This window comes from Pyxicephalus adspersus, chromosome 3 (genome assembly GCF_032062135.1).
Source record: "Pyxicephalus adspersus chromosome 3, UCB_Pads_2.0, whole genome shotgun sequence".
NCBI lineage: Eukaryota > Metazoa > Chordata > Amphibia > Anura > Pyxicephalidae > Pyxicephalus > Pyxicephalus adspersus.
This window is the reverse complement of record NC_092860.1, coordinates 109,323,808-109,340,622: the sequence shown is the minus strand read 5'-3', so window position 1 is coordinate 109,340,622 and position 16,815 is coordinate 109,323,808. Positions and strand designations below refer to the sequence as shown.

At 35.4% G+C, this 16,815-nt stretch overlaps 1 protein-coding gene across 1 annotated transcript in view; it reads right to left on the bottom strand.

The window, feature by feature from the left end:
• The window catches only part of RXFP1 (relaxin family peptide receptor 1), a 118,963-nt gene that overhangs the window by 71,881 nt on the left and 30,267 nt on the right, over positions 1–16,815 (bottom strand). The window contains exon 2 of the mRNA XM_072405978.1: positions 2,273–2,416. Coding sequence (XP_072262079.1) covers positions 2,273–2,416 — 144 coding nt within the window. The remainder of the gene's footprint in view (positions 1–2,272; positions 2,417–16,815) is intronic.

Here is a 16,815-nt window from a genome sequence, read left to right as displayed (position 1 = left end):
CACCAGTTTTGTGTATAATGTGTCCTCATAAAGTGACTTTTATTGATGAAGTGTGACAGTATATACTATACACCTATACTATAAACCTACAATAAACACTATACTATACACTTGTACAACTTGGTGACTTTTGGTAGCAATGGTTTCAACTTGAAAGATTAACCCCCCCCCCCCTGCATTTTCAAATAGAAGTTTGAGTAAATATCTTTCTAATGCAAATTATTTTGCTTCTCTATTTTTCCTTTTGATCTGATCTTTTTGTCTTAAAATTACAATAGAGAAAATGTTGGTTTGAAATGAAAAGACAGGCAACAAAACATTGAGGATTGATGTCAGGATCATATCATTTTGCCTGACACTTAAAAGCTGCTAGTGTCACTTTATTTTAGAAAATGCACCTGTGTGAAGTAAATAGTAAACGGTCCTTTCTTCTGCAGAATAGACACATTCTTTGTTTTGTCATTTGATTCTCACTCTTTTAAAATGTTTTGTAACACTTTACATTTTATGCTGATGGTGTGCAGTATGAATAGCTCAGTGATGAGTACAGACCACAGAACAACATAGTAAAAGGCAGCTTAATGAAAATTGACTTCTGCATATTCAATGTAAAAACAACTTTATTTCTGGACAGATACGGCACAATAAAGCTGACCATAGACATGAGTTGAGGTTGATACTCCTTTGTAGGAACCAGACTCTATTGGCTAGCTTATCACAAGTTAAAAGGTGATTGGACTCATGGACTCATGACATTATTATTTTTTTTTTATTTTTTATATTTCGACCAGGGCTGTGCAATTCAGCTGTCATCAAGGGTCATATTTTCAAATAAACAGAAATTTTCTGATTTATTGAAAACAACACTTTGTAGATAATTTATAAACTATTTAACAAAGTTTATTTATAGGGCTATACCTCACTCTGATATATGTGGTAATTAAAATGTCATAATTGGATGTGCGCAAAAAGTTGTTGGGCGTAACTTAGTTCTTCTACAGGCAATCTAGAAATGTTAAAGAATAATGACTGAAACACTGGTTAATTCATAGAGACAGACTGCAAAACTTGTTACAAAACAATGTTAGGTCATTATCGTAGAAACATAAATTTGAAACTGGCAAATAGAGTTTATATTTTCACTACTGGGTGTTTAGTGTGGCAGGGATAAGTTGGCTGTGGATGTTTAAAGCTTGTTGTTCCCAACTAAAAATTCTGGAAAAAAGTAACAGGCTAGATGAGTATATAAAAAAGTGGAATTCTGAGTTATTAAAAATAAAATAAAACACTGCATTAATTATTTGGCTCATCTAAAAAACCTTTTTCCACTAATGTGTGTTTAATGGTTACCTGTTTATTATGTCAGTGCCACTATGTAACCTGCCAGTGTAGGATTGTTGGCTCCCTTCTCTGCATTCTCTAATCCATAGGTGAGTGACATTATCTTGCCCACTGTCCAAAGTTCTGTATGGCTTTTCAGCCAGTAGATACAAAGTCCACCAGCCATGGCAGTTGGAGATAAGCCAGAAGTTTATGATCATGTGACTGCATAAAAAATGGAAAACAAAGGGCTCTGGCTGGGTTTGTGTAGGGTTGTCATTTACTTTAGGCTTTTGGAACTGCTTAAAAGATGAGTTTATAAAAGTTCTAAATTAGGAATATCTGTCATGTTGCCTACGCAACATGATCTAAATGGTTCTATGTAAGACCTAGAGAAGCAAAATTGTTTTAAAGATTAGGGTTAAGTATAAAACATTTTCAATGTTTGATTACAACAGGGTATTGTAATTTACCTTGTTTGCTATTATTCATAAATTCATTTATGTAGAGAAGTTATTGATTAAAAGTTAGAAACAATGCAGGTAAATATATGAATAAAGTTTTTAAAAGTGTTTATTCATGCTAAACTAGTAATCCATGTCCTAAAGACACTTCTTACTTGATCTGGCCACTTAAGCTTTAACTCTGATTGCCCTATTCTACAAGATTTAGGGTAAACAAAGATATATGCTGGAAACCCCTCTATAACTCGTCCTCTGAGACCTAAAGCAATTAAAGAAACAGGCAGGTGTATCAACCTTTTATTATGTAAAATCATAAAATTATCATAAAATTACAATATCTACTCAAGTCTGATATACAGCTAAGGCATGTGACTTTACACTAACAACAAAAAAAAAAAAAAAACATACAAACAATTACGACATCTAAAATCTTTACATAGGAATCAAACTGTATTTTTTTTTTAGTACACCGACAACTTTTGACTTACCGCAGTTATCTTCATCTGCTTGATTTCCACACTCATCAACTCCATTACAGTGCATGAACTGAGGAAGACACTTTGTGATATTGCCACAAGGGAAGTATCCAAGAGGACAGGAGACTTCAGAATGGCCACTTTCTGCTGATGCAACTAGTGGAAGAGAAAAAGGTTGTGGTTTACGAAGGTTTGTAAATTATATTTAAATGATACATGTAAATGATATTAAGCTAGTAACATTACTGGTATGAAAAATGCACACCGGTTACTTGATTCACCATGTCAATTGTCTTTATCAGGGAGCCAGAATGTAAAAGGTTTAAGATCAGATTATATTTTATTATTATTAATTAACAGGATTTATATAGCACCAACATTATGCAGCGTCATACATCAAATAGGGGTTGTAAATGACAGACAAATACAGACAGTGACACAGGAGGACGAGAGGACCCTGCCCCTAAGAGCTGACAATCTAGGAGGTGGGGGAAGTAACACACAAAAGGAGGGGAGATGTGGTGGGTAAGTAATGAAAGTTTTAAGACAGAAGCAGACAGGTAGGCATATTTGAAAAGAGGGGTTTTGAGTGCTCTCTTAAAGGAGTAGAAAGTAAGAGCAAGCTAAATAGAACAACAATAAATTCCAGAGAGTCAGGGCAGAAAAGTCTTGGAGCTGTGCATGTGACAAAGTTATGAGTGAGGAAGTCATTAGTAAGTTATAGGAGGAGTGAAGAGAGAAGATAGAGGAGTATTTTTTTACAATGTCAAAAAGGTAAGTGGGACAAGAGCTGTGGAGGTACTGGAAGGGAAAACTTGGGAGCTTGCATTTGATTCTAAGGTGAAATGGAAGCCAGTGAAAAGAACTACAAAGAGAGGAGCAGTGGGAAGGATGGATAAGTTTGGCTGCAGTATTCATAAATATCATAATAAATCATATGTTGTAGAGGAGAGAGTTGGGTTGATAGATCTGAGTGTCATCAGCATACAGATTGTACTGTGATCCAAAAGAGGATATGAGACAACGGAGAGAGGAGGTGTACAGAGAAAAGAGAACTGGTCGAAGGACTGACCCTTTGGAGACACCAATAGGAGAGGAGGAATTGCCATTTTAGTTCTGTTTTGTGCATTACCAAAAAAATTCTGTATCAATAGTACTGGAACTCGAGCTAATGGAATAAAATTACCATATCTTAGATATACTTTGCTGAGAAAGTTGAAAAAGATATTTAATTGATATGATTCAAACAGTAAAAGGGGATTTTTTTTAAATAAATCAGATACAAAAATAAAAACAACAGTAGCAATCGGAACATACCAATCTGTATTTGTTTTGGAGCTATACTCTGTAATTTATTTCCTGGTCATGTGATCTTGTACTTTTACACATAAATGTTTTATAAGTCATTTGGATTCATCAGAAAATTTCTAAGTCACATTTCACAAATGTAAATATGATTTGTTAGCTTTTAGTTCACCACAGTGTTTCCTATCTCATCCCTAGCCACATTTTTGCACATTAACATATTTTTGACATTAAGCATCAACAGACTTGAAATTAAACTATGCCAGACGCGTTCGTAAACTTAAGCACAGCAATTTCTTCTAGTAGATCTGTCTGCTCAACATTTCATTAAACTGTTCATCATTTCTATTGCAAGAAACTGCATTAAAGAACCATCTGTGAATAAAAAGTCATTCCATATTTCTTGTGATCATTGGGGTTTAGAAACTAATGATTAATAACAAAAAGTGTACTGTGTAATGAGTGCCTAATTGATCATCAAAATGCTAAGCAAAAGGTGGATTGTGCACTCTTATTAATGGCAGTAGAGATCAAACTTACCTTTTAAAACCAGTGGACAAGGAACACATCAGCAAACATCCGCTGATTCCTAACCACAACTACCATTTATTTTGCTGAGTATTCTTTCTGTGTCAATAGGGGATTCTATTGACAGCCATTAAGTGGCCACCCAATATTTGTTAGGATATACTAGCTGAAATGCTCCTTCATCCACATGTTTTCACAGTCCAAGACCGATGAATCATAACTTTGTCATGTTGGAATACGCAATATGCCTGTGTTATCAGGGAAGAGGAAACCCATTAATGCAAAATCTCAATTACCTCATTTTTTGGCACCTAATATGTTGAACCTAAACATGGCCAAATGAAGCAACCCTTAATTATAAAAATGTCCCATCAGGCTTGGGGATTTTTTGGGGGGCCAGAAAGCGTATATAGTTTGTCTGTGTTTAAACTGTAAATCCTCAAAAATTGTTTTGTTTTTTTAACTGTCCATGTACAAGTGTAAGGAGACATTAAAACAGAACTAAACATTGTTATACGTGTCCCCCCATTGGGAAAAATGGTACCACCATTTTTTTCCTTTTTCTTTTCCTTATTGCAATAATCAGCCATATTGATGGCTTGACTTGGATGACATAACTGCAGGAGTTCATTCAGTCTCGACAGCCGCAGAGGAAGCTGGGATGGGCCAGGTATGCTGACATCCAATGCTGAGCTGTGCTGGCACAGCTAGCAGCTGCAAGCAGTCTGTGGGCCTTGATAACTAAATGTAACTTATCTAAAAAAGCTGATCACAAAATTTTCAAGTGAAACTTTAGTTCTGCTTAAACTAAACACAAACTAAACACTTTACCCATATTGTTGGGAAAAAAAGAACTTGTTAACATTTCTAGGCAGGTTCTATTACCTTGATTTGTGTTCTAAAATATCTTTCTGAAATGAACATTGAGCAGCACTTTCTGTCTGACATACCTCTATGACTCAGAAGTTGTCGAAGCAGTATGTGGGCTTGAAAATTAAATGTAGCTTATCTTGACATTTTTCAGTTAAGATGCTAATCTTATGGTTCTATAACAAAAGTGTGACAAAATGCCCCAAATCTTTTCGTTTTAAAGAGTTCTGTGTGCTTTATATAAACTCCATAAATTGACAGTTACATAAACCAGAATGGATTATATGCTTGAATTCAGGAGGATTACATAATTATGTTTAAGTATTTGATGCACTAAAATGTGCAATATAACGAATGTTAGTATAAGTGAGATGGTGCTCTTTTCTAAATGATTTATGTGTATGACCATGTGAATTTAAATGATAAAGATATTGGTGAATCTTTTTATCCTTGTATTTTACACTAATTTGTGGGAATTTGTGAACTGTTTAAGGGGGGAAATGATCACCGTTTTATAAATATAAAAAACAGTCCATATAGAGAACTCGTTTCTCAATTATGAACTTGTTGGAGCAAATTGAACAAGGGTTTTTTTTGGCCTTGTGTCTTTCTTTAACCTAACTGTAACTTGCAAGGAAATGTAAAAAAAATATATTTTTGCTTGAACATGTTGGGTGGTTGACTTTAGCAGAGTCTCACCTCATTCAGTAGCTAAGGGAAAATTCCCTAGCAATGTGATAATTTACTTTGCTCAGCATTTGCATGCCAATAGGGTAAATTTACTCTTTTGGCATGCAAATGAAGATTCATACTATGGGACTAAGGCTGGATACAAACGTCCAATGGTTCTCGCCCAATAATCAGCTCAGGGCCGATATCAGATGAGAATCTGGCATGTGTACAGCACCTGTCGTCCAGTGCCCGAACGACCATCCTGGCGGATCCATGGACGATGGACAACGAACGATCCTAATGCAAGGGAAGAGGGAGAGCGCGCAGCGGGATGCCACTCCGTCGTTCTCCCCCTTCCCTCTCCATGCAGCAGACCTGTGCTGTATGTAAAGCACTCGTTCAGGCATCGTGCAGTCCTTAGTCGTTGGAAAGGATTATGAAAGATTTTTTCCAACGACAATTCTTGCACGTGTGTATGTAGCTAAAGGATGCATTCAGCATAAGGAGTGTTAGGATTTTATCAACCCCAGTGTGATATCGAGCACATACAAAGGGCTGCAGACTAATGTCTTTGTGCTCAACTAGCTTTGTACTACTTACAATTACTGAATGGTTCATTTTAAATAGGCAGGAATATAATTAAGTATACAGTATGTAATATATTTAGATAATATGGTATAACATGGTAGTGATGACATTTTAATGGAAATAATTTTTTTACAGATTATTAAACATTTACAAATCTGCTGTATCAATGAATATAGTGGATTTAAAAACAAGCAAAAGCTAGACTATTGACATTTTACATTTTTATTATTACCAGATCTAGAGAAAATTGGTAAAGCAGCTCACAATGATAACAATTGGATATCTGAAGAAGGATTCTAAGCTCCCACAACATCGAGGCCAAATGGCTAGCAGAAAATTTATAGTAGTTTTCTGTTTCTCTTTTTTCAAGAAAACACCACAACAGTGGTGCAATTTCAGATTTATAAGGAATAATACCTCATATAATATAGCAGATCTGTTACCTTTCTATCTAATCTTCATTAAAAAGGTAGTTCCCGTGGTGATACTAAAAGCTAATTATATTCATAAAACATGTATGGAGGTTCCTCAATTTATATAATAATTATCAAACAATCATAGAAATATATTTATCAATATGTATTTGTTGAATGATTACACAGCTCAACAAAAAAATTCTCACTTGGTAAGGATTTTTTAATATATATAGTGTATTTCAGGTCTCCTGAATCCAGAAATGCCATCAGTTTTATTGCATTGACTCTAGTTCTTGTGATACAGGAATCGGAATAGACGATTTTACCAAGGACTAATATTAACACAGCATCTTATTAGCAATCTTTATTAACACCAATGTTTTGCTCTTTTTATATTAAATGTAGCATTATTTTCATGAAACGTTCATTTGCCTTTTTTTATTCATACATTTTCTTTTCTTTTTTTTACAGTTCTTCAAGAAGTTGTTTAACCCCTCCTAGCGGTATTCCTGAGTGTGACTCGGGGTGGATTTTACCTGCAAATAGCGGTAATCCCGAGTCACATTCAGGGGTAGCTTTCAACTAAAAAAAACCCAACTTACCTTGCTCTGTTGGCATCCCCCCTTCACCTTGCTTCGTCTCCCCCCTCCCCGCAGGTCCTGGGGACACATCCTTCCTCCTCGATCTCCAGCCGGCGAATGCAGCGACGATCTCCGGGGTTTCCCGGTGACATTGGTGCATGCGTCGGTGGCGGCGGGCAGTTCGCCAGGAAGTTCAAATAATTTTATAATAAATTCAATAAGAAGAGATATTCATATAAAAAATCAGCAAGAGGACCTGTGGAATCAGCAAGAGGACCTGTGCCGCATGGTGCTGATGTTCCCATACCAGTGTTCAGTACACTCCCTGATATTCCTGTATCCGACATGGAGGATATAGAGGGTTTGGAGTGTAATCCAGGAGTTAGCAGTGGAAGTGAATATGAAGGAAGTGTTTCATCAAACCAGCAGTTTTCCCAAGAAGAGCTCAATGAATTAATACGTGACCTAAGTTTGCCAAAACAAATATCTGAACTTTTAGCATCCAGGCTAAAAGAAAAGAACTGTCTCAGACTGGAAGGTAATATAACGTTTTTTAGGACAAGAAAGGTGACACTCCTACCATATTCCAATGAAGATGGAGACTTCGTGTACTGTTGTAAAATCCCTGGACTACTAGCCCATATGGGAGTACCAGAATACCAAGCAGAAGACTGGCAGTTTTTCATAGACAGTTCCACTCGAAGTTTGAAATCTGTTTTACAGCATAATGGCAACTGCTATGCATCAATTCCAATTGGTCACTCAACAAAACTTAAAGAAGAATATGAATACATCCAAATGGTCTTACAAAAGTTTTGCTATCATGAACACCAATGGAAACTTCCTACTTGGACGGCAAAGTGGATACACAAAGTACCCATGTTTCATCTGCTTGTGGGATAGTAGAGCAAAGCAGGATCACTGGAAAAAAGTGACATGGCCTCCAAGGAAAAACATTAAAAAAGGTGCAGTGAACATCATTAACGAGCCAATAGTTGACAAAGAAAAAAATCGTTCTCCCTCCACTACACATAACATTGGGATTAATTAAGTAATTTGTTAGCGCTCTGAAGAAGGACGGTGATTGCTTCAAATACATTTGTAGATTCTTCCCTGGATTAAGAATTAAAAATGAAAACCCCAGACTAGACCCCAGATTCGGAAACTGATAAATGATTGAAATATCACAAGTTACATGACTGATACTGAAGCTTCTGCCTGGCACAGCTATGTCATGGTTGTCAAGAACTTCTTGGGTAACCATAAAGCACAAAATGATAAAGAACTGGTACAAAACTTGCTCTTAAACTTTAAAAATTTGGGTGCTACTATGAGCATAAAGGTACACTATCTCCATAGCCATCTGTAAAAATTTCCAGAAAACCTTGCGATTTTAGTGAGGAACCATGTGAGAGCTTTCATCAAGATATAAAGGTGATGGAAGAAAGGTATCAGGTCAGATGGGATAGACACATGATGGCAGACTACTGCTGGAGCCTTCAATGTGATTGTTCTGATTATCAGCATAAAAGGAAATCATAGAAACTGAGTTTTTAAATTACTTCTTTGTGATTAGTTCTGTAAATATACTGAATATAGAATATATTGACATGAAGTATTTCAAAAATTTAATTTTGAATACGTAGGCATATCTCGTTTAATTTTGCTTAGTTTTCATGTTTTCTTAGTTTCATGAGGTTATTATTGAGGGCATTATTTCAAAAACTAGAGCCAATCTAGCAAAACCAATACCTGTGCATCAAACATAACCTAAAATGACTTTAATCTGTAAAAATGTTTGTTGACCCGTGTTATTAGTATCAGTCACTGTGTAGTTAGGCATCCTTGGACCCTCTCTGTTTCTGGGCTCCTTAGCTGTTGCATGCTCTGCTATAGGTACAGTTTCATCATTGATTCTGTTAATATGCTTCAAATAATAACTAGGTATTGTCTAACTAAGTTATATATACTTTGTATTTATAGTAAATTGCTAAAATGTGTTCCAGGCATTCATTTCAAATAACACATTCCTGGCTTACTATCTCCTAAATCCTGTACTCGTGTTAACAACATATAATGTTCATAATTTGTTTGTCTTAGACAAAAAATGTTATAAAGAAAAGAAATGATGGATAAAAGGATATGTAGACTAGGGAAATCTATAATTACGTTAATATAAACGTAAAAAATGGTATGAAGAGGTGAATATAGAGGTGAGTATATTACTGTACAGGTATTTATGGTCAACTCTTTGATACTTGAAATTCATTGTTATTGATAGAGGATGTGGCATTTTAAGGATAAGAGTTTTAAATATGGATTACTTAGTATATAGTAAAGCTCTTGAGAGGCACTATAAGAATATCTGAACCTATTTGAGAAAATATAGTAGGTGTAATGGAATATACGATAAAGTTGGATTAGATGTTGAATGTTTCATACCAGTAAAATGTGTCCTGTTGGCACAATAATATTAAGGGATAAGACCACAGGTTAATTATTTAGGTCCAGGGTGTGACGTAGTACAATATACACTTTTTTTTATTGTTTAACCATACTGTTTTTAATATAAATAACTGTTGTGGCCTTGATTAGCCATCAGATTTTTCTCAATAATTTATCTTACAACCCTAGTTATACCATTATTACGGGTTTGCCTTAACCAATATAAACCCAGGGAGGGTTACACATCAAAATTTAATCAGTATATGTAAAGATAGGTTTATACAATTGTATAATACTGCATTGCAACTTCTAGTATTACTACCATGAAAACTCACACTGTTTTTACTGTTATACTTCACAAGTTTTCACCACACCTCTTTGCCTCTTATGGACTACTCATTAGATGCAGGCCGTAGTGTGGAGTCTGATGAATTCCAATTATTTTTCAAATACTATGTTGAACTATGTTCATTTGTAAAAGCACACATTGTGATTTAAAATCATGTCAAAATTGACCTAGGCAATTTCTATTAGCAATCAGTGTGAGAAGTGAATACAAACATATAATGTATAGAATTAAAAAAATTGACAGAATATCTGTTTTATGCTTCTCGTAAGTTTGCATACTGTGCTGCATCTCATTTGAAAAATCGGACAGTCAATCTGATGTGATTATGACCCCCCTCTCCCCCCCCAATTTAGGAAGAACAATAAATGCCAAACAACTTTTCGCAGCATCCAAGCACTGCAGTAAAATTATGTGACTACATGAGGAAGAACTTGGTAGGAGAGATTTGCAAGAAGCAGGTGGTGAGCAATGGTCTGACCACAATCTGGTAACAGCAAACTACAATGTGTAAGAGTTCAGACAACTAGCTAAGCACAGCTACTCAATGTTTTTTTATTTTTTTTTTCCATTTTGTAAAGCTCATGTTCAAAAGCAATACTTACATTAACACGTCTAATTTCTTTAAGAATTTGCTTTGTTTAATTTTAGGCTTATTAATCTAATAAACTACACTCTCCTCTGCATCAGCATAAAAACAAGTTGTATATACTGTAGCTGGCCTGTGTTTTTTTCTGAGATTTAGTTCACAAGTTTTGATTTACAATTAAATAGCGCGAACAACATGATTGAGTGACTTCACTCCATTTTCAAAAAATCAATCTGCAAATATGATAATTAAAGGAATGTGTACATAGAAGCTAGACTGATTTTCAATTGCAAAGATGCTGAGATAATTTATATATATATATATATATATATATATATATATATATAAATACACACTTCCCAATTTGTATCTTTATAATGAAGACTGTGGTTAGCTTCCCTGTTGAAAAGACTTGCATTGCAACAATAAAACATAATTAGAATCAAAAATTAGAAAAAGGAAGCAGCGCTTTCATCAAAATAAGCAACCGCGGTCGACTGATAAATATGGATTGAAACATGTTTTTGTGCTTTATGTAAAAATGAATGCAGTTGTGCGTAGAGTGAAACATTTTAAAGTGGATGCAAACACTGAATGAAAACAGCTATGTTCAACAAACGTTTAAATCTGGCTCCTGGCAGATGGCACAAGTCAGCTTGGCCACCCACACTTCTTGGGGAACCAGTGTTTAAAGATTTTACAGTGGATGGCAGCGAGCAGAACTGAACCACTTCCTGCTGGACCAGATTCATGCCAAATTTGCTGGATCACCCAGGTTACCCCATGATAGTCTATGTTCTCCAGCCTTGGGGAACATTATTAGATCAGATCAACTACCTGTAGCATCTCGCCAGGGAGCTCAGGTTAAAGGGTGTGGGAAAGGGGTAACAGCACCTCAGCACGGCCAGTCTGAACATAACCTTATATTTTGGTAAAACACTGTATACCCGCATTTAGTTTTTTTCAAGAATGTATCTGTTTACTGTCTACATGCACTTCAGCATCATTTATAATGATGGTTTTACAACAGTAGACTTTGCCTGGGCAATGTGACTCTTTAGGGTTTATTGTAGTGTCTATTGAAAAGCCATGTAACATGGTGCTAACACGGGACAATAATAGAGTGACCTGAACAGAGCCTAATATAAAAAACTGCCCGCACAAAGATCCTTCATCCCGCAGAATCACCAGGTATTTTAAGAAAGTCAATAACTTCAAAACGTTAATTCACCATATTAAAGCTTTTTAGCCATAAGATTTTATGGATTGGTTATACATACCATTTAAATGCATTCTTTAATTCAAAATTACTAGTATTAGTACCTGATTTTCACCTTTAATTATTAAAAAAAAGGTATCCACTGGTAGGAAATATTCCTCTTTTGTAATTTCAGCTTACTTTCAAATTCCAGCTCGAACAAAATAATTGATGTTATAAAAAGGCTCACTTGTGACCGTACTTGAATGCAATAGTAGCATTATTTATAGCAGGGGTGCCCAACAGGTGGATCGCGATTAGGTAAACTTTTTATTGTTGGTAGATCATTTTGACTTGGTCATTTTAAAAGTAGCTCGCAAGCCAAAAATGAGTGGGCACCCCTGATTTATAGCATAGAGGCGTATAGGACAATGACAAAATGTTGCAGCATTCACAAAAGAACCTTCTGACCTAACTCTAGCTCTTTACTGTTATCTTTTTGTCGTGGAGTATTTGATATTTTGCATTTTTAATTGTTATGTCTATAGCTAATCTCTAGTAGTTTATTCAAAGGTGTAGTGCTTAAATATTAATAATAAGGTCTATTTTCAGGTTCCAAAAATGTTCCAGAGAGAATTCCTTTAGTTTGGCATAAGCCTAGCTGGAAATGGAAAGAAGAGCAAAGAACACACATGATATGGAATAGAATTGCATTTGGGCATAATGTTCTTTGATCCTGGGGGTATAGTTTTAGAACATCTTGATAAACATTTTTTCAAGTTTTTGCTTAATAAATGTATAAATGTAATAAATGTATAAATGAAAGAAATGCTACTCTAGCTTTCTTGTAAATATAATATTGTGGCTTGTTTACATAATCACATAACATACTAAGGAGTATACATGAAAACATCAGGAGGAACACACACTGTTTCAATAAGATTGCTCATTATACAAAATTGGCAAATATTAATTGCCCTAAAATTTCAGGTAAAAGTAGAAGACAACAAAGTAGAAAAATGTATTTTTAATTGAGTTTTAAGGATGTGATTGGGCTTTACGCGGCTCCTGAGGGTTAGGGCAACTTGTACCAAGAAGAGTAAAGTAAGCAACAGTACATATTTATTTGCCTAAACAGCTTTAGGACTGATACTAATAGTTTCAGCATTTTTTATTCTGCCAGTGAAACCAATATTTGGGGGCTATAATTTTATAAAAATCTTTCGGATCATCCATTTTCAGAATATACAGAAGGAAAGGCTGCAGTTCACTGTTTATTAGTAAATATAAACAACATTAAACACTACACTGTAACTGTATTAAACATACAAACAGCCTAGGCTTAAACTGGACTAAAAAATCTTATTTATTTTCCTGACACTTAACCCTCTAATATTTACTCTAGTATTAACAAACCATGTCCCTTAAAGTGGACCTATCATCACATGTTTAACCTATAAAATGTGATTAACCATTTTATATAATGAAAAAGTGTATTTTTTTTTTTAAGTTTTTTTTTTTCCGCCTCCCCTTCCATTTTTACCACGACTGAATGGCAAACCTACAGCCTCCTGGGATATATATATCATATGTTCCAGGAGGTTCTGGGCTGTGCAGTGCACAGTGAGAATGGCAGTTTTTTTCTACACCTTTAGGAAGAGCAGTCACTTGATCTTGCGCCTGCAAAATGCAAGATCAAATGCCATGAAGAAAAGCCTAGAAGAAGGAAGAAAATGGTGGGGCCCGCTGTCCCGTCTGCGTCTGAAAGAAGGAAGCCAAGATAGTGAGGTACCAGCTGGAAAAAGATTGTGGTGGGATTGAGGGCCCTTTGAAATAAAGTGTTTTTTTTTCTTTTTTAATAACATGAAAGTTCAGCTTTAACACTTATAATGTAAACAACATATAAAACCCCAACCAAAACTCTTGCATAATCCAATTTGTATAACACCGTGAACATACTTTTTAAGTTTCATTTTAATTAGAACCATTGTTTCATCTATTCCTATGGTAAAACCCCGTTCCTCGTTTTGAATAAATGTTCTAGCAGCTCTATTACCTTATACTTTTTATGATCATTTGCATTGGTAACTCTCTCATCAATGAATTTTATCAGTAATCTGTGGTTTTATAGCATGTTGTCATCAAATCTTTATTGAATCCAACAAAACATCATTCCAAAGCCAGTTTTCAGATGGTTTCCTTGTCTGATTCTTGCTCTATTTTTAAGGTAATATAATTACATTTAAGATTTAAGAATCCCAATAGACAAGTTCAGTTCCATCCCTTCATTGCTCTTTTACTATTGGGTTATCTCCAATGCAAAATGTTCTCAACATAATAACTTTATGGCATAATGATAGGAAAAAATCTTGGTTTGTACTCGAGAATATACTGCAGAAAGCCCTCTTAGCGTAACCTAAAATGTATAAAGTTTAACAAACTTAACTTTACTAGGCTTGTGACTTCAACTTCTTGTTATTTGATTATGTTTTGGCAACCTCCTTGTGTGAGTGGATAGGAAAATAGCAGCGCTTTCATGGAAGGATTATATTGACATTTTTGTTTCCTAGGCTTATTAAAAGAGATTAAAAAGGAACTAAACTGAAAACTGCCAAAAAAATATACTTACCTTCAATCCTGCAGGGCAGTCTGATTCATCCAGGGGTGTCGTGCATTGGGTCCCACGTTGTTCCAGAGCCGGCGCACCGGGCACCACCATTTTTGTCTCTTCTTCCTGGTTCTTTATCCTACGTCACCCTACCCAGGCGCAAGATTGGATGGCGTAGGATGGAAGAAAACTTGCCGATCTCAGTGCGCATCTGTGAGATTGGCAAACTTTTTTCTGTGTGAGAAGTGGCTCCTTCTGCGCCCGCGCATGCACAGAAGGAGCACCCAAGAGCCTCCCGGGATGTGTGATATAGGTATCCTGGGAGGCTTTGCACTCCCATTCGCCTAGGCAATCAAGAATTAGGGGGCAGTATTAAACCCTTTTTTTTTTTTTTTTTTTTTTTAAAAAGGGTGTTGCACTTTAAAAAAAACTGTTTTTTTTTTCTGGGTTGTCTACCCTTTTATGTAAAGTAAAATTTCTGAGTTTAGGCACACTAAAATCTGCAGAAATAGGGATTCATCTAGAAGATTTAATCTTCTCTTAAAAGAAGAATTTCAGGATTCGAACAATTTCAGTATTAGGTAAAAGCAAGGAATAAAAATAGAGCCACTTACCACACAATCTATGTTTCCTTGGTGAATTTAATTGTTTGACTGGTGTGCACTTGTAACATTTCAACAATGTGTTTGAAACATATGAATTCGCAATACTCGGTGACATATGTTTTCTATAATATGTATTACTGAGTCGAGCAGTGGATCATTTTATTAGCAATTTCAGAGGCTGTGTGATTATCACAGAAATGTATCAGCCTGCATTAAATCACAATAAATTCATTTATCTTTACTGTGAACAGCACCAATATTTCTTCAAATATGAAAAACTATGAGATGAAAAACCCATGAGAAATGGTTCTCAGAGATGATTAGGTATGATAACTTAAAGCTGCATTATACTGCTTGTCACACAAAATCAGATATATGTGTCGTATAAGCAGTTTTAATCTATTTTTCTCTGTTTTCTTCAGCAAATGTGCCTATTTTATATGCATTCACACAGCCGGCAAAATTACTAGATGAAGAGTTTTATGTTCTCTTACCATGAAAAATAGAAGTATGTAAACAAGATCTGTTAATATTTGATAATAGATTGGACAGAATCTTTAAGGATGCAAACAACCTGTCTCATATTCTTCATATTATTTTAATTTAAGTTCAGTGACATTGAACATTTTCAGTTTTAGTTAAATCAATGGCCACAATTTACAAAGCAACAACACATGTTCAAGTAAATATCTTTAAAAATAGGTGGATTTTTACCAAATATTCAAATGTCAATGGACAAAGCCTGTAACGGAAGCTCACATGACTTGTGAGCTTAAAACCCTAGAAAACCTTAAAACCCAGTTTGGAAAGCATATCTAATGCAGAGATGTGTTTGTTAGTCTACTTGGAGTTTAATGGCAATTTAACAGTAATTTGTGCAGTTAGAGAGAAGAGTAAGAAAGGCAAGAGCAAGAACAATAAAAAGAGACAGGGAAAATAGGTGTAGCTCTTTTGTTAAACATTAGTAGTTGTTCTCTCCTCAAGCTACTGAAATAATATGCACCTGTGTGGTCAACTGAAGCTTAGGCCTCCACAAGGTAAGAGGGTGGAATCATATGGCAGTCTCTCTGACAGTGCCTACACCCAATTGGGTTTTGTGTAGTGTGAGACCCTCAGTTGAGATTTTCCTCCCTGGACATGGTTATGACTTTCTCACAATAAGAGTCCTTGGATATCTGGATATATTGGATATCAATGGACACCAAAATAGGTAACACATCCAAGCACTATCCAATCAGTGTTTGTGGAGGATTCAGACTTCTCCTGGGACAACAATCAGAAGTATCACCCAATAAAGCAGAGGTTCCAGTGTTTTATTTACACTAGCTATGCAGTGGAGGTTCAAATGGTGTCTCTGTTGTCTCTATAGCAGCAGCAATCAGCAAAGGTTAAGTGCATTCTAAAGCAGAACCCCAAACACAGACATCTACATGTAGACAAGGAAAAGCCTTTTGTGGAACACTGCTCTTAATATTTACTAAGTGATTAGAAATTATTTAATAAATAGGTAAGGGGTATGTTCACCAGTACCATGTTGGCGCTCAGGTCGATGGCACAACATGGGTAGCCCCAGAGTACATCATAAAAGACAAATCGAAAACAGAAGAACAAGGGTGGATTTTTTTGGGATTTAGGCAAGTCAGTAATTCAAAGTAAAGATAATTGTAACCTTTTAAAAATAACTTTGTTGTATAACGCAAAACTACTGACAGAATTGCATACAATTTCAGACTGATAGTGGGAATTTTGATAGTGGACCACAATGGTTTGTTCAGAACATTTTGGCATTCTGATTCCTGCTAGC